Source organism: Mixophyes fleayi, chromosome 11, assembly GCF_038048845.1.
Source record: "Mixophyes fleayi isolate aMixFle1 chromosome 11, aMixFle1.hap1, whole genome shotgun sequence".
Taxonomy (NCBI): domain Eukaryota; kingdom Metazoa; phylum Chordata; class Amphibia; order Anura; family Limnodynastidae; genus Mixophyes; species Mixophyes fleayi.
In genome coordinates this window covers 13663321-13689455 of record NC_134412.1, presented here as the reverse complement: position 1 = coordinate 13689455, position 26135 = coordinate 13663321, and the positions used below count along the sequence as shown (strand labels likewise).

General features: G+C 34.1%; 1 protein-coding gene across 2 annotated transcripts; it reads left to right on the top strand.

Annotated features, from left to right (window-relative positions):
• Window positions 1-1191: 1191 nt before the first annotated feature.
• LOC142107947 (phospholipase A2 inhibitor gamma subunit A2-like) lies at window positions 1192-25290 on the top strand. 2 transcript variants are annotated; one of them, XM_075191615.1, is made up of 5 exons: window positions 1192-1278; window positions 18278-18394; window positions 20155-20301; window positions 23765-23911; window positions 24922-25290. In XM_075191615.1, exons 1-5 carry the CDS (start codon window positions 1224-1226, stop codon window positions 25047-25049), a joined length of 594 nt encoding a protein of 197 aa, XP_075047716.1. In that variant the 5' UTR covers window positions 1192-1223; the 3' UTR covers window positions 25050-25290. The 2 variants fall into 2 exon arrangements, with proteins under 2 accessions (XP_075047716.1, XP_075047717.1); XM_075191616.1 differs by lacking the exon at window positions 1192-1278 and adding an exon at window positions 17158-17260.
• Window positions 25291-26135: the final 845 nt, after the last annotated feature.

Genomic DNA, 26135 nt, shown 5'->3' with positions numbered 1-26135 from the left:
ACCAAACTGTTCACTTCTCTTGTGGGGGCCCAAGCAAATCAACCACTTCAGCCACAAAAGTGCCAGCCCCTGTCGCTGAAGTGCTTGGTTTGTTATACTATGTGCATCTCCTTTTTAATATAGGACAACTCCATTTTGCACTATATTACATTTTGACCTTGGTCTATCATCTTGTGCAACAGTCGGCAATTCAGCTGTCAATAGAATTATTAGGTTGCCAACTTACATGGTGTACCCTATGATTAGGTGGACAATTCAAATGTCGACAGTATTAATATAGGCTTAGGGATAGGGCTAGTGATATGATTAAGGACATAGATAGGGAATGGGCTAGGGATTTGGATAGGGACAGGGATAGGGATAAACAGGGATAGAGTAAGGGAAAATACTGTCTACTATTAATAATAATGATAATACTGTTCCGATTTTTAGTTTTGTGGTTTTGACATTAATGTGTCCTTAATTATATTGAATGTGATGCACTTCCTTACTCCCTCGTTCCCAGATCTTTCTATTGTATCGCCTCCCCTCTCCAATTTATTATATTAAAACTCAATAAAACTTTATTTAAAAAAAATACATAGATTGTCTTTTAAAAATAAAACTGAATTATATTTTTATCTAAAAATATTTAAACCCACAGAGGTTTTAGGCTTGGGGATGGTGTGATCAACTTCGTCACTTCATATTTCCTTAAAATTTAGCTTTGCAGAGAAACATAAGCAACATTCAGAGCACAGAAACAAAGATATACAAATATTGCTACACCATACAGCCTATTTCAATCCATTATTGTGTACCGCAGTACATTAAGTTTCTATGCTTGTTTTTCTGGTATTTTACTTTAAGATAAGGCATACAATACTAAATGGAAACAGATGGTTCTATGAATAACTGAGACATTTGTTTGTTTTAAAACAAGCAAACAATTAAAATATGATCTGGCTATGTACTCATCAATGGCATATATTCATGTTACACAAACTCAAGACAATGGTTGGAATACATATGGTGATGCGAACATTTGCCAGTGTTTATTTGCAAACAAACATGATGATGTGATAGATGCCACGGGATACAATTGGATATTTTGTATAGTAAATAGGCAAATAAAATGAACTACACATTCCAAATTTCAGTGTATAAATATAATAATCCGATGTATCCAGAAAACAGGTGAATTCATTTATAAATTGAGTGACTAATTCAGCGTTACTCTAACCATGATGAAATCCATCCCCATCTTTCTCACCATTATCTGTGCTGTTACATGGACTGGTAAGATGTTTACATTATATTTTAATAAAATATGTCTTATTCTTCCTCCCATTCGCCCATTTAATTAAAAATGTAAGAATCTGTTGTCATGATACTTATTTTTCTTAAAATGTCCACAATAATGTAAAAATCCCCCGAAATGTCACATTTACGATATTTGATTCTACTATAATTAACACTTGGTTAAACTATATTATTAGTAGTAACAGCCTAGTAGATTGATTTGGGTTATCCATTGGTTTGCATATAAGTAGCTAAATATATTGAGGGTAAAAATAATTATTGTATCTTCTCCATATTACCAAATACGATTTTAAGCTGAACAGAAAAATTGCTTTATAAGAAACTTAAAGAAGAACTTAAAAGACATTTACAAGGTATGCAAAATATATTTTATATATATATGACTTAGAATTTTACTTTATGCATCTCTTAGTACTAGAAACACACATCAGAGAAGTCCTTTGAGCCTGTTGTCAAAAATTAAATGTAATAATAGCTGACATTACTGAAAAATTTCCATGTACATTTGTCAAGATTAATTTTCAATGGCATGCAAGTTTGATTTGGCTCCGGAGAACATTGTCTTTAATTTCCCAGATCCAGTTACAAGTGAACAAAAAAAGAAATCAGTGTAATAATGTTAGTAATTTATAACAAGAACAGTTAATAGCATTGTGACAAAGTGTTAATGTCTCTAATAACCAGCAAATTCCCTCCATTCCTGCTGAATGTGCATTTTTACTGGATTGTAGATCATTCAGGTTAGGATTACCATATACACAATATATATTTATATATATATATATATATATCTATATATATATATATATATATATATATATATATATATATATATATAAATATATGTATATATATATATATATAAATATATATTTATATATATTTATCTATATATATCTATATGTATCTACTATATAAATGGCTAGTGGCGTGAGTGGAAAAAAACAAACCAAGCTGCAGCGCCACCTGCTGGGCAGAGTTATACACTGACCTATATATTTCTTGAAGGAGAAGTGACAGTTGAGAGTGGTTGGTGGTTGCCGGGGGTGACAGTGGGGAGTTTTTAACACCTTAAGTAGCTTGATTTGACTAGAATGCATAAGTGTTATGCACTGGTTAACTTGTATATATATATACATATATATATATATATATACATATATATATCTATATATATATATATATATATATATATATATATATATATATATATATATATATATATATTTATATACACACAAATATATATATATATATATATATATATATGATACTAACATTACATATTCAATTTTATTATAACGTTAATTAGCATTTACACACTTTCCTGTTCATTTTGTGTGTTCAATATTAATACTGTTGACATTTTGTTTGCTCGTTAGTGCATATTTCAAATTATGTTTCCATTATTATATATAATTAATATTCTCTCTCCTAGTTGATGCTATTCAATGTTACCGGTGTCTCAAAACAAACAGTGACACATGTGAAGGAGAGTCAGTTGATTGTCCTAATGCTACCCAATGCATTGTAGTTTCTGAAGTCTATCAAATCCGTAAGTATCAATCATCCAATAGAACAAACACATGGGTGTGTAAGAGAATGGACTCAATAAATAATCCATCTCTACAGAAAGAAAAAGTGTGATTATGTGATTAGGGATTCCCCACAAAGTCTAATTTTTCGAGACTTGTTCTTTGATGAAATGAGTGTACATTGAATTAAACAGACAGAAATATTTTGCTTTGTCAAAATACACTAATAGTATGAGGAATGTAGTACCAATTAACGGTACTGGCTACCGCAACAGAGGACATAACGAAATGAGGAATGTGATTACCTAGTACTTCCAAGAAAACTACTCATCGCTAATCCAGATGACTTCATATTCCGATTGGCTGTCTTGTAGACTGTCTACAGGTTAAGATTAGGGTTAGGATTAGGGATAGGGTTAACCCTAACTCCTAACACTAACACCCCTAACCCCTAAAATAATACTTACATGAAATAAATAACAGGCAAGTCCGTCCTGCGCCGTTTTAAGGGAAGTCAGTGTTTATAATCATGTAATTTCTAGCAGTCTACAAGCCAATCGGAATATGAAGTCATCTGGATTGCGATCTGTAGTTTTCTTGGAAGGTCGGTGTACTAGGTAATTGCACTCCTCATTTCGGTCTGTCCTCTGTTGGGGTAGTCAGTATCGCGAAACTGACTACCACCGAGTATGAGATGCTGGGATGCAGAAAGAAAAGGAGATTTGGAAGTCACAGAAATACATAGCTCTGATTGTCTACTTTTACAAACAAATCATTAAATAAAGCAGGATGTGTCATACACTTGTACATTTCTAGTAAAACTGAAGTTTTTAAGATTTTCTTTCCTGTTTGATTTTGGATGACATATGAAAATATCCATTCAACAGTTTCTGAATTATTTTGCTGAGTAAAGATAACTGACATTAACAGAAAGTTAACACTATTTGGGTTTCCCTCCTCTGGATCTTCTAAAAGTTGTTTTGGGGCATTTGCTCAATACAAAAATATTATACAGTGACCTATTGGTCTGACATACATCTAGGGGTATGACTATAATGAGACAACATCAGGCAGCTGTATCAGGTGTTTAGTTTTGAGGCACCAAAAAATGTTTTTGATATTCATTTCTAAATCAATGGAATTCACCTCTGAAGTAGATTTATTGATGCTTACAAAATACAATATTTGACATTTTAAAGTGCATACCAGTCATATTTGTTGTAGTTATTAAAAGTCATGATAATATGATTAAGTTAAACTCTGCCTCTATCTGCATAATATTTAGTAACACTCCAGAATGCAACATTTCAATAAAAACAGGTCATTAGAGATTGGAGACACTTTTTAATTTAAATGTGGCTTAAATGAATGTTATTGTATAGGAAGTGTGAGGTCGAAGTGGAAATTTAGAAGTTGTGGTATGAGAAATGTAATGGGAATGTAGGTGAGTGGAATTTGAAAGTGTTACAGTGAAGGCAGTAGAAGAAGTGACGGTATGGCATACCACCATATACACCCCCACTTCCACCACTGTGTATAGGGCAAATCAAATGTTGGGATCTCATAAAATGTAACATGCTTAAAACCCAGGAAGTCTAGATTCAGCAGTGAATGTTATATATTACATGATACAGAGATGAATAATACTAGGCCAATAATATGATTTCTAGCAATTGAACAAAATATAAATTTTAAGTGTAAAGTTGTTTAGAATTTAAAGTTGTGCAGTTTGCTGTTAAATCACACAATTACATGAATGTATGTGGAACAGCTGTAAAGTATAAGCTTATATTTGTTTACCTTCAACATTTGGAGAGTAGTGATGTTACTAGTGTCACTTGTCACATTATAGAAGTTTATGACGGAGTGTAAAACTGTTGGTGATGGAATATCCCACATAGATGTCAGTCTCTCCTCATAAATGCAACTTTTTATAAAAATTGTGTATTATAAGGGACAATATTTCCTGTTATGTAAAATGAAAGTTATATTTTCACATGTCATCATTCCCTAGGATATAAGACTTATCACTCAATTAAAAAAGATTGCAATCCAGGATTCTCATGTGAATATCTATATTACTCTAATTTCATTGATGTCAATGTGAGAATTAACATCCATTGCTGCTCAGAAGATAACTGCAACACAGATAGCTACAAAAGTAAGTGTTTAATTAATGTACTTATTCCACTTATCATGAATACTTATAATGAAGTGGGTAAAATAAAATGAAGATAATATTTTGCCTGTCACACTGGGAGTTTGTTTTGGATTTCTTTGGATCACCACAATAGGATTTATGAAAAATTGAATATTTTGGACCTTGGCCTCTTTTAAACCTTACTATGTAACTATTGTATTTACCATAAAGTTCAGTATAGGTATATGCACATTTATATCACTTTTGAAATAGCTATCATTATCCCAAAGTACCAAAAAAAATAGATTTAATCCTCACTTTAGGAATTTTTGTTGGATTCACATACAAAAATTACTGGGCCTAAATTTGTCTTACTCTGATCTGCCCTAATAGTCTCCCAGTCCAAATGATTATGCCTTCAGTTTATAGAAGCAGCAGTTCCAACCTGCTAAAACCCTCTCAATTTGATTTCCAACAACCAGATTATTACGGTATGGAGATATTCAAATAATTTCTTTGTTGACCTTTCTCTCAGTTAAAAGAATAGAATCCACCGATCTAAAAGCATCAAGCTGCAGAGCTATATTTCAAACTTATAGGCAACTGCTTCAGTCGTCTTAGATCTAATTCATGTAATTTATGGAAAAATGGCTTCCACAGGGTAAGGCTAAATGAAGATCAAATGTTAGGACGTGGTGGAATTCATGGGCTCTAAAAGCTATTAAAAATTTAAGATGACAATTGCAATTACAAAACAATAAATGTAGCAGTATCCTTTACTTTGGAAATATGCAAAGATCTGTTACATGTTAGAACATACTGAATAACAAATAGTATTTGATGATACACTATACACACATGTGCGTGCTGAGACAATATTTATGAGAAAGTTATCTACAAATTCATCATGTACTATTAGCTCATAAATATAATCCATAATATTAGGCAACTCAGTGATTTCATGTTGGCTTAACCAATAATATGTCTGCATCCACTGTGTGTACACTTTGAATACATTCCATGGTAGAACTTACTTAATATTCATTATATTGTAGAAAATACCAACCTGTTTGACAACTGTTAGATAACTGACCATTCTTGTGCCAGATGTTATGAAAAGTATTTACTATATTACCTATCTATGTACAAGATTCCAGGAATTAGCATTTTTCTGATTTAGCAATACATCACATTATTTATTCATCTGATACCATATATAATATGGGATTAACTAAACCCGGCTTTATGTCTTCTCTGGCTTTTAAAAAAAATATTTTCTAATGTTGTATTGACTGCTGTCTATCAGGTCTATTTAAGTGTGTGGCTAACAAGCCAGCCCTTGTTAGATGTAAGCCACTATACCTGGGAGATCTGATTTTAAGTGAATTATAATGGTGTTTGAAGCATATATGTTAATGAAAGAAATGTTCATTTTTAGTAAGAATTAATGATTCACTTAATCAAGAATACATTTCAAATGAATTAATGCAAAATTTCTAGTGCCTCCTGAGAACATGGAACATAACGGAAAAATATGCTCTGTCTGCATTGGAGATGGATTGACAGAATGTATAAGCAATAATACAGAGCGATGTTTTTATCCTGACGACCTATGTGTTAATTTTATTGGAAAAGTCAAAGATCCAGGTAATGCATTTCTGTATAGAAATTCTAGAGAAGTCTGTTGGTTTATGACACTTTAATATAAAATTACCAGATGTAATATTACATACCTGATGTCCAGAATAAAATGGACTGTTTGAGGTACAGCATTAAATAACTCTAAAATCTATCTGGAAAAACTAATCCAGGTACATATGTGTATAGAAAATTACAACAAACAGCCTAATGGAAAGTCACTAATTGGCACTGAAGAGGTTCTCCTATTTATCTATGTTACTACTTGGTCCTTTTAAAAGGTTTAATAAGGAATGCCCTAAAATACTATAATACTGTATATCTCTGTGGTAAGCAGGTTGAGTGACATGATCCCCTCAGAGGAAGTACAAGTTACTCACACTCACTCTATACCTCTACTGGAATACATTTGGTGGTGTATTGAGAACAGAGACTGGTGTAGCAGTTGGGTATAATTGACCTATAAGTGTATCTAGAAGCAATGACACGTCTAGTGGAACAAAACAGGGAGCTGTACATGGTGCTAAGAATTTTGATTGCAAACTGTAATAGCTCTACAAATTCTACTGGCCAAATAAACACTCCCATGTTTAGATTAACATGTTTGTCCTGCAGGAGGTTTTCGCTGTGCTGATCTTCCCCCTTAATGTATTCTAGAGTTTCTTTGTGATCTGATTACACTTCATCTTTTCCTTGTAAAGGTAGAAGCTATTTAATGGTCACACTAACATTAGCTGTAGCATGGAGTATGGATACTACTAAAAAAAAAAATTTGGGGGGGTGCACATTTTTTTTCTGTACATCATGGTAGTTCACTAACTTGATCCAATATAGACTGAATGAATTACATTTTTCATCTATACTGTATGTAAAGCATCTCACAGAATCCAGTGGAAAATGTTACCTTAATACACACTGTAATCGGGATAAGAACATTTTGTGCATCAGACTACATTCATAAATACTATTATCACCTTTTTTATATGATTATAATTATGTTCTTTTATTACAGGCAATAACATTGCAGAGTACAGTTACAAAGGCTGCATTTCTCGTCTGAGTTGCAAATATAAAATGAATGCACTGGTTGGTTTGAAAGAAGTGGAGACTGTTCATTTTACTTGTGATCCGGGCATGTAGAGCTGATAAATGAACACTAAATTTGCAATAATTATAATCATACAACATAGTAAATATAGCAAATAATATCAGCTGTATGCTCTGTGTTTTATAAAGAAAAGAACAGTGATTTTGTGAAATAGTTTCCAGTTTATCACCAGAATTCACATATTGCAGTGTAATGTCTAATGGGATTGTGATGTTTACAATGATCTATTGCTCATGACATTTCTGAATCAATAAACCATCTCTACATTGACATTGCATCATAGATCAGTTATACCACTCTCTGGTGCAGCTTATACTTACCATTAATAAGCTGAGGAACCCAAACCCATTATTGCCTCCCAAGGTGAAGCTTGAACCACCGCCTCCCCCCACCAATAGTTTCTGGAGTAGAGTAACTATTTTCTAAACAGGTGATTATGGCTTTGTCTATAAAAACACATTATATAACAGTACACCACTAAACAACAACAGCTACATAGTTGTACAGAATATAATGAAGCCCAAAATTTCAACATATCATGCAAGCCCCATTTTCCATTCATATTTCCCAGCACAAGGAGCCAGAATGACTCACTCTACAGTGTTCCTTTTTTCCTCAATACATTTCACTACTTGATCCCACCGGGGACTGAGCTTTGTATGCAGTTGCAGGTCCAACAAACTTCCACTTATATTAAAAACAATAATAATGTTTAAGATGTCTATGCATCAAAGTACGATGAGCCATTAAAATGGAGAAAACAGTAGTTTTCTTGATGAAATGGCCATCACAAAATTCATCAAAGGCTTATTGCAGGAGAAATCAAAGATTTCTCCTGACATAATCCACTTAACATTTGTCTTTGCAGTCCATGTAGATTAATATGGAATTTTCAAAGTTGTGCAATGTATCATGCTTTGAAAAGCTTTGTATTGCGCAGAAAGGTATCGCCATCTCAGGATGGTGATACCTCTCTTTTCATATGAGATTCGGCTGAAGCCTCTATGGCTTTGCATAATTCATTACTGTGAAAGTGCTGTGCGCAAACGCACAGCACTTCCTCTTTTCACCAGCAGCGCTAGGCTACTAGTAAGTAGGGAAATTAGATCGCAGCAGAGCGGTCATTTCGCCAGGGCTCCCAAAGAAGCATTTGAGTGGTGCTTAAATATGCATCCCTGCAGTTTGCAGCGATGCATATTTAGTGGCACCACAATATATTGATGTATAGACCCCTGAGTCACTTGGAGATCACTGAAAGAGAATACAATTTTATGTGATTATTATCCTTTTATGTGATTATTATCCATTGCTACAGTGTTGTTTTTATGTTTTATATTACTAAAATATAACTATATTGTTCTTTCTTAGAAATCTATCGTAACATTGGCATAATGTATAGTCACAATACATAGCAAGGTAAACTATACAATTTTACATGGACCGTATTAAACCACAATGAACAGTTGGTTAACATGGAGGCTAACATGTCCCTACTACAAATGATAAGGCATTAAATAACAAGAAGAACGGTAAGTAATATCTGAATGTCAAAAATTGAAATAACAGATAAAGGGAATTCAGTCTCGGAACCGGAGCTACATTGACAGAGGAAATTCTAAACATCCCACAACGGGCCAATTCAGTGCAATACCTTCTAAAAAAGGTTGCTAAAACACCAATGCTTGACCCAAAGATTTTATGAAAATAAAGCAGACACCCTGCTAGACAGTAGATTTCAGCATCGAACATGAAATGCCACCAAAAAAGCAATGCCATTGTGTCTGTTAGTAAAACTTATGACCCCCCAGGAAATAACAGTCTTTTCAAAGTAAGCTTTATTACCAAAAATCAGAGGATTTCCTCCTGGATTTACAGAGCCAAATTTAAGACTGTCTTGCTAGTTACACTTGTCTTTAGAAGTCGTTAAATCTCTTAGATGCAGAATATCACAGGAAATTGCGCTGTCAAATATTTGCCCAACATAGTCAGCCACTGCTCTTGGCCTCAATGGTTTCCTGGCCTTCTACTTCAAAAACAATTAGTGATTTCTCTTCCAGAAACTCAGATATTTTTAGAACCATTCAGAATGAATCATCTTTTGGTTGATCAACCACAACTTAGTCTCAGTCTCTGTGATCCATAAAGAAGAAGTTACAAGCTTATTTTTCTCCTGGATTGTTTTGCTAAAATACTAGTTAATAGGATTAACGAATGGTTTTCCAAGATGACTCACCTCCAAGTATAGTTTGTTACTTGCTGTCAAGTTATAGACAACACCAGTAGGGCAATTGACATAATCAAATTAACATTACTAAGACCTCAGAGTTACTTATGGCATTAGAAATGGTTTAGGTCCTTTATTACATTATTTGGCCCTTTGTTTGGAAGGAGTAGTTTTTGGCTGGGATCCTGGTTCTTGGTTCTTGGATCTGTCAGCTTTGTTTTTAGTTAATATAGATATTAATAACATACATCAACAGGCGCTACACAATCAATGTATACAGCATTTAAGTCATATATGTTTCATTAAAAAATGGAAATTCATATGAAGCCAAAAATTCATCAAACAAATGTTATAAATAAATGTTTTCTCACTCCGGTTAATGATGTCTTCCAGAACAGAAACTCCAGGTGTATATAAAATATAAACAGAGAAAAATACAGTGTAGAATGTTCATAAAATCGATTATTTTTCAGTGTGTAAAAGAAAAATAAAATACAAATGGTGAGTAAGGATATCACAAACCTCCATTACCCCTTTTGTGAATATGCTTACTTTAGTGAAACAAAAATAATAAGGTGTTTATCACCATTTCAATGATAAGTGACATTTATTACAGCTTGTGACAATGGTTTTTTGGGGGGAAATCCCCCTTTGTGAATTTGCTTACTTTAATATAAAGAAGTGTATGGTATAATTACATCAAAAATCTTCCGCATATATGCAGTATTTCTGGTGATGATTCAGATTCTCACATGTAGAGTGTACCAAAGAAACAATGAAGATGCATATAGTGCATTGGCTCCAATATTTAATTTAATGAAAAAGACATTCTATAAATGGATAAATTCAGCAGGTTCTTGTTGTGGGAATCCCAACCAACTGTAAAGCAAGATAAGCAGGAGAACAGTCCAAAAATGATGAGAAGACCACATCCAACGCATTTCAACCACACAAGGTCTATGGCAAGGCATACCTTACCTGCATTTCCTGTCATGTATTTATAGTGTACAAACTTTAATCAATAAAACTGAATCAAAAACCACAATGACACTTCCCATTGGATCCCCAAATACATACAATACATTTTAAAAGTATATAAGATTTAGACATAAAAAAAAAATTAATCTGTTACTAAAAAAATAAAAACAAACATACTCAGAGGACCTGAGTTGTCAAATCAAAATCAACCTAAAAGGCGTAATCGCGGACCAAATAATTTTAACTTAAGATTTAAACTTTGTTTTAGATATCTTCAACTTGTTGTCAGAGAAGATGTTCTGCAGTAAGCAAAACAATCAGTTCGCTTTCTAGAGGTCCCATACAGTAGTGAGATCATAACACTAGTGTCAGGTATTACACCAATGATAAACTAATTTTAAGTACTAGATAACATCTCATATTTCAGTATCTAGTACTTATTTTTATATGATGAAAGGTCAGAGATATCACGAGTCCTTTGGTAGAGTCCTGCTGGAAGAAGAAAGACATTCCTGAAAGACGAGGATCTTTCTAGATGCAGCAATAAGAGGACTTGTGAGAAACAGCACGGATCACAGGTAATGATGAGTTCTGTAATAGTGCAGGAAAACTGCGCTGTAGTTAGTGTCAAATAATAAGGAAGGTTTGAATAGTGTAGGGAAGTATTTTTGTGTAACCAAAATGTGAGAGGGGAAGCTTGAAACATAGTTTTGAAGTAATAGAATTTGCATGGAAATGGCGCTGAAGTAGTGCAGAAATTGGCGCAGTATCGCAAGAGAACTGCGCTGTATTTAGTAATACTGTCACTAAAAATGGTACTGAAGCAGCACAGGAATTGCCACTGTTTCTCCATAGAACTGCACTGCAGTTAGTAGCATAGGAAAATTGAACTGCAATATTGGTACTGAAAGAAATGCTGAAGTAGCGCAGGAATTGGCGCTGAATTAATAGTTAGTGCAGGAGATGGTGGTGTAAATTTTATGACAGGATCTTTTTTTTCTTTTCAGGGAGTAATGTGCAATATATGTAATTTTACCATAATAAAGAGTGAAGCAATACACTTCATAAAACTTTGATAAAGCAAAGCTGTTATTGGAGCCATGAATTTCTTTGTCAGAGTTATCTTTTTGGCCACCATATTCTTTTTCTTTTCATGTAAAACAATTTTAACTGCATCAAAGAGTGAGTGCTGAATGCCAAAGAGTGACAGTTGCATAGTCTCAGAGGTCTTAATGAAATCAAATTTTGCCTAGCTGATTTCTAAAAGACTTAATGCAAGTTCCTTCTTTCCTGAATCGCATCTTGGATGATTAATGAAGGTGCTTATGATCTCTAAAGTGCTTTTTGCCAGAGCATTTAGTGCTTTTTGCCAGAACATTTAGTGTGTTAACTAGTCAAGGCAGTGTATCAATTATTAATAAACTGCAATGTATTTGTGCCACTGCTCAGTCACTAATTTTAGCCAGCCAATTCTATGCAGACTTTCGTCAAAATGAGTGAAAATTGTGAGAGTTGTGAAGGGATCGATAGAGAATAGACTGGGAAATATTGGAAATGAATGTAAATGCTATAATCGGTAAAATTGGAGCAAAAACAGCTCAAAATTACACTATTTAACCTATTGTGCACAATTTTTAATTAACTCCAGATCCTTTCAGGATCTTTGGGCAAAACTGGTGTGTGTGTGTGTGTGCTTGTGTATCTATCTATCTATCTATCTATCTATCTATCTATCTATATATATATATATATATATATATATATATATATATATATATGTATATTGTAACAAAGGGAGGCATTTACCTGGCAATATGCAGAGAAAGCATGGAGTAAAACATTTGTGCAATAATGCACCTAGATTTATGATAAAGACTTATGTATGACAAACAATAGTTAAAAGTTTGGTTAACTTACATGGTTTGAAATGTTCCTCCTCAGAGCAAACAGACAGAGTGTGTCTGTCTTAGTGCAAACAGAACCAGTGATGGGCGTTTCCTCTTAAAGGGAAGGTGGGTGTGTCACCTGCCCATCAAGCTAGGGCTGAGGGAGGAGTATCATGTATAAAAGCTTGCTTATTTCATTTGTCCAGTGAGACCAACGCTGGGGAAGCTGGCTGGTCTTGAAAGAGCTGGTTTATGTCTAGCTAGTGTTTAGGGTCTCCAAAATTGCTGTGAAATCTGTACGGTGGCAAAACAATTACCATTCTGACAATAAAATTACATAAAAAGGAATAAGTTGTTTGTGTGTGCTTCAGCAGTAGCGGGCTACTGCCACTATATATATATATATATATATATATATATATATATATATATATATATATATATACATATATATATACATACTATGTGCAAGTAGGATTTATGGATAGTGCTGCTCTATACATATTACAATTGGAATAATCTCCCCTTTCTCCCCTCCATTGATCTTTCTATGTGGATAATGTTGCACTATATTTAGGGTGGAGATAATACGGCCAGCATGAGAATGGAAACAAATTTTAGGATAAATTCAAAGCCACACAGCCACACCCACATAATTAAGATAAAAACAAATTACTAATATAATATTGTCTACACACAGATTGTCATCTATGTTGAAATTGTAATATATCTACCATGTGTAAGTTTATGTTATTGAAATTATATTATTACATTATTGTATAAGTAAAGATTTTATTTCAGACATATATATCTGTATGTGATTATGAATTAATAATGTCTTGATGCAGGAGATATTATAAATAGAACTCCTGAGATACTGTAAATTAGGATTAAAGGACTGTCGTGGCCATGTCATAAGAGGGAAAGTGTAAAAGCGTATGGTTATATAACGAGCATATCCAGGAACAGAATATGAAGATATTGTGCGCAATTAAGGTATAACTGGTGTATCCTAATCAGTGACACCCTTATTAAATGGTAACAAAGTAATGCAATATGTTATTTACAGAGAAACCCCTCACTCACTCATTAAAATAAAAAACTTTTATTAAACCTGCAACCGTTGATTCCATATATAGTCTCTGAATCTGAAGCGTCATCAGAAATTCACTCAAGTCAATAATGGTCTCTTAATCTCATGCAGATCATTTGATACAGAGAACCGCTAACTACTGGGTCTCTTGAGTATCTTGCTTTTTCAAGCTGTAGATAGAATATATTGTTATACAAATATTAAAACCGAACCCATCAATTATTTCATAATTTTGGTAATATGGATGCTTTTTTAGTATGTGGCTGTGAACTCCATACAATTGATGTTGAGATGTTGATGGCTTTCACATCTGATGTGCTATTAATTGTAGGAATAATCAAAAACCCCTTTCACCTCAAGAAATGCAAATATTGCCTCTAAACATTAATCTATTAAAGCAGTGATGCTCAATCCATTATCATCCATGACCCAAAGTGTCAGGATAATATTACTCTTGGACCCCATGTGTCAGTATGCTACTGATTTGGGAAACCATGTGTCAGTGTGCCATTGTTTTGGAACCCATGAGTCCTGTGCAATTGTTTTGGGAGCTAATGTTTCAGAGTGCCATTGTTTTGGGACCTCATATGTCAGTGTACGATTTTCATTGGACTCTATGTGTCAATGTACAGTTTTAGGACAGGACAACATGTGTCAGTGTGCTATTGCTCTGGTACTCAATGTGGCAGTGTGTGGCAATGGCCTGCCATTATTTGTCATTCCTCTGGGACCCATATGTCAGTGTGTCATTGTTCTGAGACCCCATATGGCTTGATGCTATTGTTCTGGTATTCCATGGGTCAGTATGTCATTACTCTGTGACCCTCAGTTGTCAGTGTGCCATTGTTCTGGGACCCCATGTGACAATGTGTTGAAACCCCAAGTGTCAGAGTGCCACTGTTTAAAACCCCATATTTCAATGTGCCAGTGTTTTGAAACCCCTTGTGCCAGCATGGCAATGTACTGGAACCCATGTGTCAGTGCACCATTGTTGTGGGACCTTATATGTTATCGGGCCATTGTTTTGGGGCTCCACGTGTCAGTATGCCATTGTTCTATGATACCAAAAGAGATTGGTTTCCTGGACAAAACATAACTTCAAATTCCTCCCTGACCTAATCCTGATGGGCCCTTTACCTGGATTTCCTGAACTCTGTGATTGCCTTAACCTCCTGCCCTCCACTTTTTACCATATCTTCAGATCTGACATGTCTATAACACTCAGATTGGCCAGTCCAGTACACACCCTACTGCGCCTCCCCATTAGAATCTTTCTGCCTTAACAGGTCCTCCACTAGAGGCCTCATATCCACTTTTTACGCACTTGTGATGCAACACAATCAGCCTGACAAAGAACCACATGAACTATGGGGTGTGGTAGGTTAATGTTAGGTGTATAATTCAATCCAGGCGGCGGGTCCACCCACTGGCTATCTCACTGTGGCCACTGTAAGTAACTTCATTTGTTGACGGAGGCATTTTACAAAGTCACATTTTATTACTGCCAGCATTTAAGTGTGGGGGCGATAATGGAGGTCAGTTATATGATAAGTCTGTATTTGCTGCTTGTCCGTGTTATAGTATTCACAATTCTTTTGTTGCTTAAACTTATGTCGGCATTGTGAAAACCAAATTAATGACTACCACCAGAACTACACTGACTGAGACAATGGAAATAGATGAGTGGAAGTCGATCCAAGAAGCTGTAGCTAAATCTTCAATCTGCACCCGGATTACAGAAAACTCATACAAGCGCGTAACCCTGTCCCCCATTTGGTGGAGCTGACATAAAATTTTGCCCTTTTGGCGAGAGGTCGCGGAACTTATCCATAAGATCATACAATTACAATTTCCATTTCAACTCTCCTATATTCTCCAGCTGCGTCTCCATTCTGGGATCCACAGACTGATTTAAAAGCTTCCCAGCCACATTCTCATAGCAGCTAGATGCTTATTTGCCCACAATTGCAAACTGCCAGATTCTCCAACTATCTCAGCTATAATTAATATTATTTTCCAGATACACAAATTAGGACATATTATTAGCATCATAAGTGATCGACCCACCCAATTTCTATAGACCTGGCAATCCTGGTGTGATTATGTCACTCCTTGACTTCCTGTTCTTATCCCCTAATGGCTGCAAAATTGTTTAGAGAACTCTATCTCCTCTATTGAACATCTCCCTTCTTTTCCTCCTCCCCCACTCATCTTCCCTGTACTAACATACCCTATCTTCTGTGTCTTCCACTTCCATTTTCCTCCTCTTGTCCTCTCCTCTGCTTCATCCTACACCACATTCATCAGTCAGCAATTTTATGTTTACAAAAACTTTTTCCTATTTATAGTTTTGTGGTTTTTACATTAATGTGTCCTTGATTATATTGAATGTGATGCACTTCCTTACTCCCTCGTTCCCAGCTCTTTCTTCTATATCCCCTCCCCTCTCCCATTTATTATAATAAAATTCAAAAAAACTTTCATTAAAAAAAAAATACAATCATTATTTTTTAAAAATAAAACTGAAATATATTATTATCCAACAATGTTTAAAATCACAGAGGTTTTAGGCTTGGGGATGGTGTGATCAACTTCGTCACTTCATATTTCACACAACATTTAGAGGGCTTTTTTCTTGTGACATATAAAGGAATAACACTATATCTATTTGTATTATTTTGATTTAGTCACTGTTCCAATTAGGAAAATGGAAACTCCTTTTAGTTCTTTTGACTTTTTGTTTGTTTTTACATTGTTGTATGTTCTGTCTTTTTTTACGTAAAATTTTGCTTTACATAACCAACATTTAGAGCACAAAAACAAAGACAGGCTGTATCGTGTAGCAATATTTGTCTATTTCCATCCATTATTGTGTACCTCAGTACATTAAGTTTCTATGCTTGTTTGGCTGGTATTTTACTTTAAGATAATGCATAAGATACTAAATGGAAAAAGATGGTTCTATGAATAACTGAGACATTTGTTTGTTTTAAAACAAGCAAACAATTAAAATCGGATCTGGCTATGTACTCATCAATGGCATATATTCATGTTACACAAACTCAAGGCAATGGTTGGAATACATATGGTGATGCAAACATTTGCCAGTGTTTATTTGCAAACAAACATGATGATGTGATGCATGCCACGGGATACAATTGGATATTTTGCAACAGCAAATAGGCAAATGAAATGCACTACACATTCCAGCTTATAGTGTATAAATACAATAGTCAGATGTATCAAGAAAACAGGTGAATACATTTATAAACTGAGTGTCTAATTCAACATTACTCTACCCAAGATGAAATCCATCCTCGTCTCTCTCAGCATAATCTGTGCTTTTACATGGACTGGTAAGATGTTTACCTCTATATTTTAATAAAATATGTCTTATTCTTCCTCCATTTCACCCATTTAATTAAAAATGTAAGAATCTGTTGCTATGATACTTATTTTTCTTGAAATGTCCACAATAATGTAAAAATTCCCCAAAATGTTACATTTATCTTATGTGATTCTACTCTAATTAACACTTGGTTAAACAATATTGCTAGTAGTGACAGCCTAGTAGATCGATTTGGGTTATCCATTGGTTTACATATAATTAGCTAAATAAATGCAGGGGGGGGGAGGGTATAATTATTGTATCTTTCCCCATATGATCAAACACATTTTTAAGCTGAACAGAAAAATTGCTTTATAAGAAACAACAAAAAGAACAAAACACATTTACAAGGTATACAAATAACAAAATATATTTTACATAGGGATTAGATCATGAGCTAGCATTTTACTTTATGCATGTCTTAGTACTAGAAACACACATCATAGAAGCCCTTGGAACCTGTAGTCAAAAAATATAGATAATAATAGCTGACATTACTGAAACATTTATATGTATATTTGTGAAGAATAATTTTCAATGGCATGCAAGTTCGAATTGGTCCTGGAGAATTTTGTAGCCTATACACTGGTATATCCATTGTCTTTAATTTCCCAGATCCAGCTACAAGTGAACAAAAAAATAAATCAATGTGATAATGTTAGTAATTTATAACAAGTACAGTTATTAGCATTGTGACAGAGTGTTAATGTCTCTAATGACCAGCAAATACCCTCCGTTCCTGCTGAATGTACATTTTTACTGGACTTTAGCATATATATATATATATATATATATATATATATATATATATATATATGATACTAACATTACATATTGAATTTTATTATAACGTTAATTAGCATGTATACCCTTTTCTGTTTATTTTGTGTGTTCAATATTAATACTTTTGATATTTTAATTATCGTTAGTGCATTTTTCAAATTATGTTTTCATTATTAAATATAGTTCATATTCTTTCTCTTAGTTGATGCTATTCCATGTCAACGGTGTCTCAAAGCAAACAGTGACACATGTGTAGGAGAGTCAGTTAATTGTCCTAACGCTACCCAATGCATGGTGGTTTCTGAACTCTATCAATTCCGTAAGTATAAATCATCCAGTAGAACAAACACAATGGGTGTGTAAGAGAATGGACACTATAAATAATTCATCTCTACAGAAAGAAAAAGTGTGATTATGTGATTAGGGATTCTCCACAAAGTCTTATTATTTGAGATTGGTTCTTTGATGAAATGAGTGTACATTGTATTAAACACAACAGAAATATTTTGCATTGTGAAAATACACTAATAATAAGAGATATGCTGTAATGCAGAAAGAAAAGGAGATGTGGAAGTCACAGAAATACATAGCTGTGATTGTCTATTTTTACAAACAAATCATTAAATAAAGCAGGATGTGTCATACACTTATACATTTCTAGTAAAACTGAATTATCTAAGATTTTCTTTTCTGTTTGATTTTGGATGACTATGAAAATATCCATTCAGCAGTTTCTGAATTATTTTACTGAATAAAGATAAATGACATTAACAGAAAGTTAACACTAATTGGATTTCCCTCCTCTGGGTCTTCTAAAAGTTGTTTTGGGGCATTTGTTCAATAAAATCATTTTATACAGTGACCGATTGGTCTGACATACATCTAGGGGTCTGACTATAATGAGAGAACGTCAGGCAGCTGTATTAGGTGTTAAGTTTTGAGGTACCACAAAATGAAAGTAGATTTTTTTAAAATGACAATGTATTTGATATTCATTTCTAAATCAATGAATTCCCCTCTGAAGTAGATTTATTAATGCTTGCAAAATACAATATTTGACATTTAAAAGTGCATACCAGTCATATTTGTGATAGTTAGTAAAAGTCATGATAATATGACTAAATTAAACTCTGCTTCCATCTGCATAATATTTAGTAACACTCCAAAATGCAACATTTCAATCAATACAGGTCATTAGAGATTGGAGACAATTTTTATTTTAAATGTGGCTCAAATTAATATTATTGTATAGGAAATGGATGGTCGAAGTAGAAATTTAGAAGTTGCGGTATGAGAAATGTAATGGGAATGTAGGTAAGTAGAATGTGATAGTGTTACAATGAAGGCAGTAGGAGAAGTGGCGGTATGGCATACCACCATATACACCCCCACTTGCACCACTGTGTATAGAGCAAATCAAATGTTGAAATCTCATAAAATGTAACATGTTTAAAACCCAGGAAGTCTACATTCAGCAATGCATGCAATATATTACTTGGTACAGAGATGAATAATACTAGGCCAATAGTATGATTTCTAGTAATCAAACAAAATATTAATTTTAAGTCTAAAGTTGTTTATAATTTAAAGTTGTTCTGTTTGCTGTTAAATTACACAAATACATGAATGTATGTGGAACAGCTGTAAAATATAAACTTATATTTGTTTACGTTCATCGTTTGCATTTGGAGCAGGCGCGGGCTGGCAGATTTCTGCCCTGGGGGGCGCACAGGCGACCGCATCACATGACACGAGATGCGGCCGCGTCATTGATAACGCGGCCGCATCGCGTGTCATCTGAAGCGGCCGCCTGTGCGCTGAGGCGTCCGCATGGGCCGACCTTCCCACCGGCCCAGCCCGCCCCTGATTTGGAGAGTAGTGATGTTACTTGTGTAACTTGTCACATTATAGAAGTTTATGACGGAGTGTATAACTGTCGGTGATGGAATATCCCACATAGATGTCAGTCTCACCTCATAAATGCAACTGTTTAAAACAATTGAAATTGTGCATTATAAGGGACAATGTCGCCTGTTCTTTAAAATGAAAGTTATATTTTCACATGTCATCATTTCCTAGAAAATCATACTTATCACTCAATTAAAAAAGATTGCAATCCAGGCTTCCCATGTAAAGGAGTATATTTCTCTAATTTCATTGATGTCAATTTGAGAATTAACATACATTGCTGCTCAGAAGATAACTGCAACACAGATAGCTACAAAAGTAAGAATTTTATTTATGTACTTATTTCCCTTACCATGAATACATATAATGAAATGGGGAAAATAAAATGAAGATAATATTTTGCTTAACTGTCACACTGGGAGTTTATTTTTATGTATTAGGATTTATGAAAAATTGAACTTGTTGGACATGTCTTTTTTCAACCTTACTATGTAACTATTGTATTTACAGTAAAGTTCAGTAAAGGTATATAGATTTACATGATACTATCACATTTGAAAGAACTATCATTATCCCAAAGAACCAAAGAAATTAGATTTAATACTCACTCTAGGAATTGTTGGTGGATTCACGTACAACAATTACTGGGGCAAAATTACTCTGATTTGCCCTAATAGTCTCCTAATCCAAATTATTATGCCCACAGTTTATAGAAGCAACAGTTTCAACCTGCTACTTCCCTCTCATTTTGATTTCCAACAACCAGATTATTGGGGTATGGAGACATTCAAATAATTCCTTTGTTGACCTTTTTCTCAGTTATAAAAATAGAATCCACTGATCTAAAAGCTTAGAGCTGCAGAGCCAGATTTCCAACTTATGTTTCAGTATTCTTAGATCTAATTTGTGTAATTTATGAAACAATGGCTTCCACAGAGTAAGGCTTAATGAACATCAAATGTTAGGACGTGGTGGAATTCATGGGCTCTAAAAGCTATTAAAAATTTAACAGGACAATTGCAATTACAAAACAATAAATGTAGCAGAATTATTGTCTTTGGAAATATGCAATGAACCACTACATTTCATTTTTAGAACATACTGAATAACAAATTGTATTTGATACTCTATCCTCACATTTGCTACTGAGCTAATATTTATGAAAAAGTTATCTACCAATTCATTATGTACTATTAGCTCATAAATATAATCCATGATATTAGGCAACTCAATCCAGGAAGCTGTAGCTATATCTTCAATCTGCACCCAGATTAAAGAAAACTCTTGCAAGCTATTTTGCTGGTATTTAGTCCCCTCCAGGCTGAAGGCAATTTTTCCTACATCTACAGACCTTTCCTGGTGAAACTGCGGCCAGCGAGTAACCCTGTCCCCCATTCGGTGGAGCTGACATAAAAGTTTGCGCTTTTGGCGAGAGGTCGCGGACCTTATCCATAAGATCACACAATTACAATTTCCATTTCACCTCTACTATTTTCTCCAGCGGCATCTACCTCCTGGGATCCACAGACTGATTTAAAATCTTCCGAGCCACATTCTCATTGCAGCTAGATGCTTATTTGCCCACAATTGGAAACAGCCAGATTCTCCAACTATTTCAGCTATAATTAATATTATTTTCCAGATACACAAATTAGGACATATTATTAGCATCATAAATGATCGACCCACCCAATTTCTATAGACCTGGCAATCCTGGTGTGATTATTTCACTCCTAAACTTCCCATTCTTATCCCCTAATGGCTGCAAAATTGTTTAGAGAACTCTATCTCCTCTATTGAACATCTCCCTTCTTTTCCTCCTCCCCCACTCATCTTCCATGTACTAACATACCCTATCTTCTGTGTCTTCCACTTCCATTTTCCTCCTCTTGTCCTCTCCTCTGCTTCATCACATTCATCAGTCAGCGATTTTATATTTACAAAAACGTTTTCCTATTTGTAGTTTTGTGGATTTTACATTAATGAGTCCTTAATTATATTGAATGTGATGCCCTTCCTTACTCCCTTGTTCCCAGCTCTTTCTTCTGTATTCCCTCCCCTCTCCCATTTATTATATTAAAACTCAATAAACTTTCATTAAAAAAAAAATACATCCATTGTGTATAAGTTATTTTTCTCTCTTTAAATAATAAATGAGATGAGCAGGTTTCCAAAATATATTTCTATAATTTATTAAAAATATATAATACATAGATACAGCCATACTGGACGAAGAAGCAGATATATACGCCCAGGGTCTCAAATGCCAATTGACACCCTATATCTGATTAACTCATTCTTTTATAGGATATGTAACTCCTTCTTACTTTAAAACACACCTTCCCAGCTAACATCATTGCTGGCACTCTTTCATTAAAATAACATGTTCTATTGGATGGTCAGCATATGGACATATCCGGAGATGATTGCATAATTATCATATGACCATGATCTAATCTGTTTTTCTCCTGAAGTGTGCAGAACTGGAAAATTACTAAAAACCTGTATTTCATTAATAATATTACATAAGTTGTTTTTCCAGCTAAAACTAGGGTAAAGTTTGTCTTCTTAAAAGTACAGGTCTTAATAATACATTGGTTCTATATATTAGTGTTCTATGTGAATTCATATGTATTTCTGTTAGTTCTGCTAAAAGTTACTTCGACAGTCGTCTATTAAACATAAAACTTAAATATATTTTTATCTAAAAATATTTAAATCCACAGAGGTTTTAGGCTTGGGGATGGTGTGATCAACTTCATCACTTCATATTTCACACAACATTTAGGGGCATATTCAATTGTTTAGAATCCCCGCGGTGTTAAAACTATTACCGGTATTACGGTAATAGTAAGCCGGATTTCAGCTCACAGCTCCCTGAGCCGCGAGCTGAAATCCACAGAGAAAACTACCGTAATGACGGTATTTACGCAGAGATTTTTAACTTTAACGCCAACAATTGAATTTGCCCCATTGAGGGTTTTTTTCTTGTGACATATAAATAAATAACACTATATCTATTTGTATTATTTTGATTTAGTCACTGTTCCAATTACTGTTTTTACATTATTGTATGTTCTGTCTTTTTTTACTTAAAATTTTGCTTTGCAGAGAAACATAAGCAACATTCGGAGCACAAAAACAAAGACAGACAAATATTGCTACACCATAAAGTCTATCCTCACATTTGCGTGCTGAGCTAATATTTAGGAGAAAGTTATCTACCAATTCATTATGTACTATTAGCTCATAAATATAATCCATGATATTAGGCAACTCAGTGATTTCACTTTGAATATATTCCATGGTAGTACTTAGTTAATATTCATGATATTCTAGAAAATACCAACCCGTTTGACAACTGTTTGATAACTGAGCAGATGTTATGAAAAGTACTTAATATCTTACATATCTATGTACTATTTACAAGATTATAGGAATAAGCATTTTCTGATTTAGCAATACATCATATTATTTATTCATCTGATACCATATATAATATGGGATTAACTAAGCCCGGGTTTATGTCTTCTCTGGCGTTTTTTAATTTTTTTTTCCTAATGTTGTATTGGCTGCTGTCTATCAGGTCTATTTAAGTGTGTGGCTTACAAGCCAGCCCTTGTTAGATTTAAGCCACTGTACATGGGAGATCAGATTTTTAACTGCATTATAATGGTGTTTGAAGCATATATGTTTATGAAAGAACTGCTTATTTTTAGTAAGAATTAATGATTCACTTAATCAAGAATACATTTCAAATGAACTAATGCTAAATTTCTAGTGCCTCCTGAGAACATAGAACATAGCGGTAAAATCTGCTCTGTCTGCATTGGAGAAGGATTGACAGAATGTATAAGCGATAATACAGAGCGATGTTTGTATCCTGACGACCTATGTGTTAATTATATTGGAAAATTCAAAGATCCAGGTAATGCATTTCTGTATAGAAATTCTAGAGAAGTCTGTTGGTTTATGACACTTTACTATAAAATTACCAGATATAATATTATATACCTACCAACATTGCCAATTAGAATGTTGGGACATTTTTGGGTCCACGCATTTTTAGTACACCCCTAACTCACCCAGGTAACATGATATAGCTTTACCACATGCCAAAATTAGGCTGACTTTTGTTTGGAATATCTGAGATGTTCATAACAAATTGGACTGTTTGAGGTACAGTATTAATTAACTCTAAAATCTACCTTTAAAATCCAATCCAGGTACATATGTGTATAGAAAATTACCACAATCAGCCTAATGGAAAGTCACTAATTGGAGCTGAATAGGTTCTCCTCTTTATCTATGTTACTATTTTGTCCTTGTAAAAGATATGGTGGGGGATTGAGAACAGAGACTGGTGTAACATTTGGATATAATAGACCTATAAGTGAATCTGGAAGCAATGGTAAGTCTAGTGCAACAGAACAGGGAGCTGTGTTTGGTGCTAGGAATTTTGATTGCACACTGAAAAAGTTCTACAAATTCTACTGGCCAAATAAACACCCCCATGTTTAGAGTAACATGTGTGTCCTTCAGGAAGTTTTCGCTGTGCTGATCTTTCCCCATAATGTATTCTAGAGTTTCTTTCTGCTCTGTCTATACTCCATCTTTCCCTGGCAAAGGTAGAAGCTATTTAATGGTCAAACTAACATTAGCTGTAGCATGGAGTATGGAAACCACTAAAACAAATTTTGTGGTCCATATTTATTTCTGCACATCATAGTAGCTCATTAACTTGATCCAATATGGACTGAATGGATTACATTTTTCATCTATACTGTATGTGTCAAACAAAAGAATCTCACAGAACCCTGTGGAAAATGTACCTTAATACATATTGTAATGGGGACCCAAACATTTTGTGCATCAGAGTACATTCATTAATACTATTATCTCCCTTTTTATATGATTATAAATGTTCTTTTATTACAGGTAATAACATTGCAGAATTCAGTTACAAAGGCTGCATGTCTCCTCTGGCTTGCAAATATAAAATGAATGCACTGGTTGGTTTGAAAGAAGTTGAGAATATTCATTTTACTTCTGATCCGGGCATGTAGAGCTGATGGATGAACACTAAATTTACCATAATTATAATCATACAAAATAGTAAATAAATAGAGCAAATAATATCAGCTGTATGTTCTTTTTTTTTTAAAAGAAAATATCAGTGATTTTTACAAAGTTTCCAGTTTATCACCAAATTTCACACAATGCAGTGTAATGTGTAGTGTGACTGTGATGTTTACAATGATCTATTGCTCATGACATTTCTGAATCAATAAAACATCTCTACATTGACATAGCATTGCATAGTGTTGCAGCTTATACTTACCATTAATAAACTGAGGAACCCAAAACCCATCATTGCCTCCCAAGGTGAAGCTTGAACCACCATCTCCGCCCTCACCAATAGTTTCTTGAGTAGAGTAACTATTTTCTAAACAGGTGATGATGACTTTGGCTATGCAAACAGTGATGGCTCAAATAAAGCCCTGATTGCTCTAAATATAATAAAGCCTAACACATATACATAATGTAACAGTACACCACTGAACAACAACAGCTACATAGTTGTACAGAATATAATGAAACCCAAAATATTAAACATATCATGCAAGCCCTATTTCCCATTTATATTTCACAGCACAAGGAGCCAGAATGACTCACTCTACAGTGTCCTCTTTTCCCTCAATACATTTCACAACTTGACCCTACCAAGGAGTAAGCCTTGTATACAGTAGCAGGTACAACAAACTTCCACTTTTATTAAAAATAATAATCATGTTTAAGAGTTCTATGAATCAAAGTAGGATGAGCCATTAAAACAGAGAAAACAGTAGTTTTCTCCATTAAGTGGCATCACAAAATGCATCAAAAGCTTATTGTAGGGGAAATCAAAGATTATTCCTGACATAATCATCTAAACGTTTGTCTTCGTAGTTCATGTAGATTAATATGGAGATTGCAAAGTTGTGCAATGCATCAAGCATTGTATATTTAGTGGCACCACAATATATTGATGCCTAGACTCCTTAGTCACTTGGAGATCACTGAAAGAGAAGCAATTTTAATGTGATTATTATCCATTGCTACAGTGTTGTTGTTATGTTTCATAATACTGAAATATAACTATGTTGTTCTTT

Bases quoted from the DNA above. Each gene is read 5' to 3' on its own strand.
- LOC142107947 (XM_075191615.1), top strand. From the start codon at position 1,224: ATGATGAAATCCATCCCCATCTTTCTCACCATTATCTGTGCTGTTACA. The intron at 18,395-20,154 runs GTAAGTATAAAT...ATCATTTCCTAG, and splicing joins TTCTGAACTCTATCAATTCC to AAAATCATACTTATCACTCA. The intron at 23,912-24,921 runs GTAATGCATTTC...CTTTTATTACAG, and splicing joins TGGAAAATTCAAAGATCCAG to GTAATAACATTGCAGAATTC.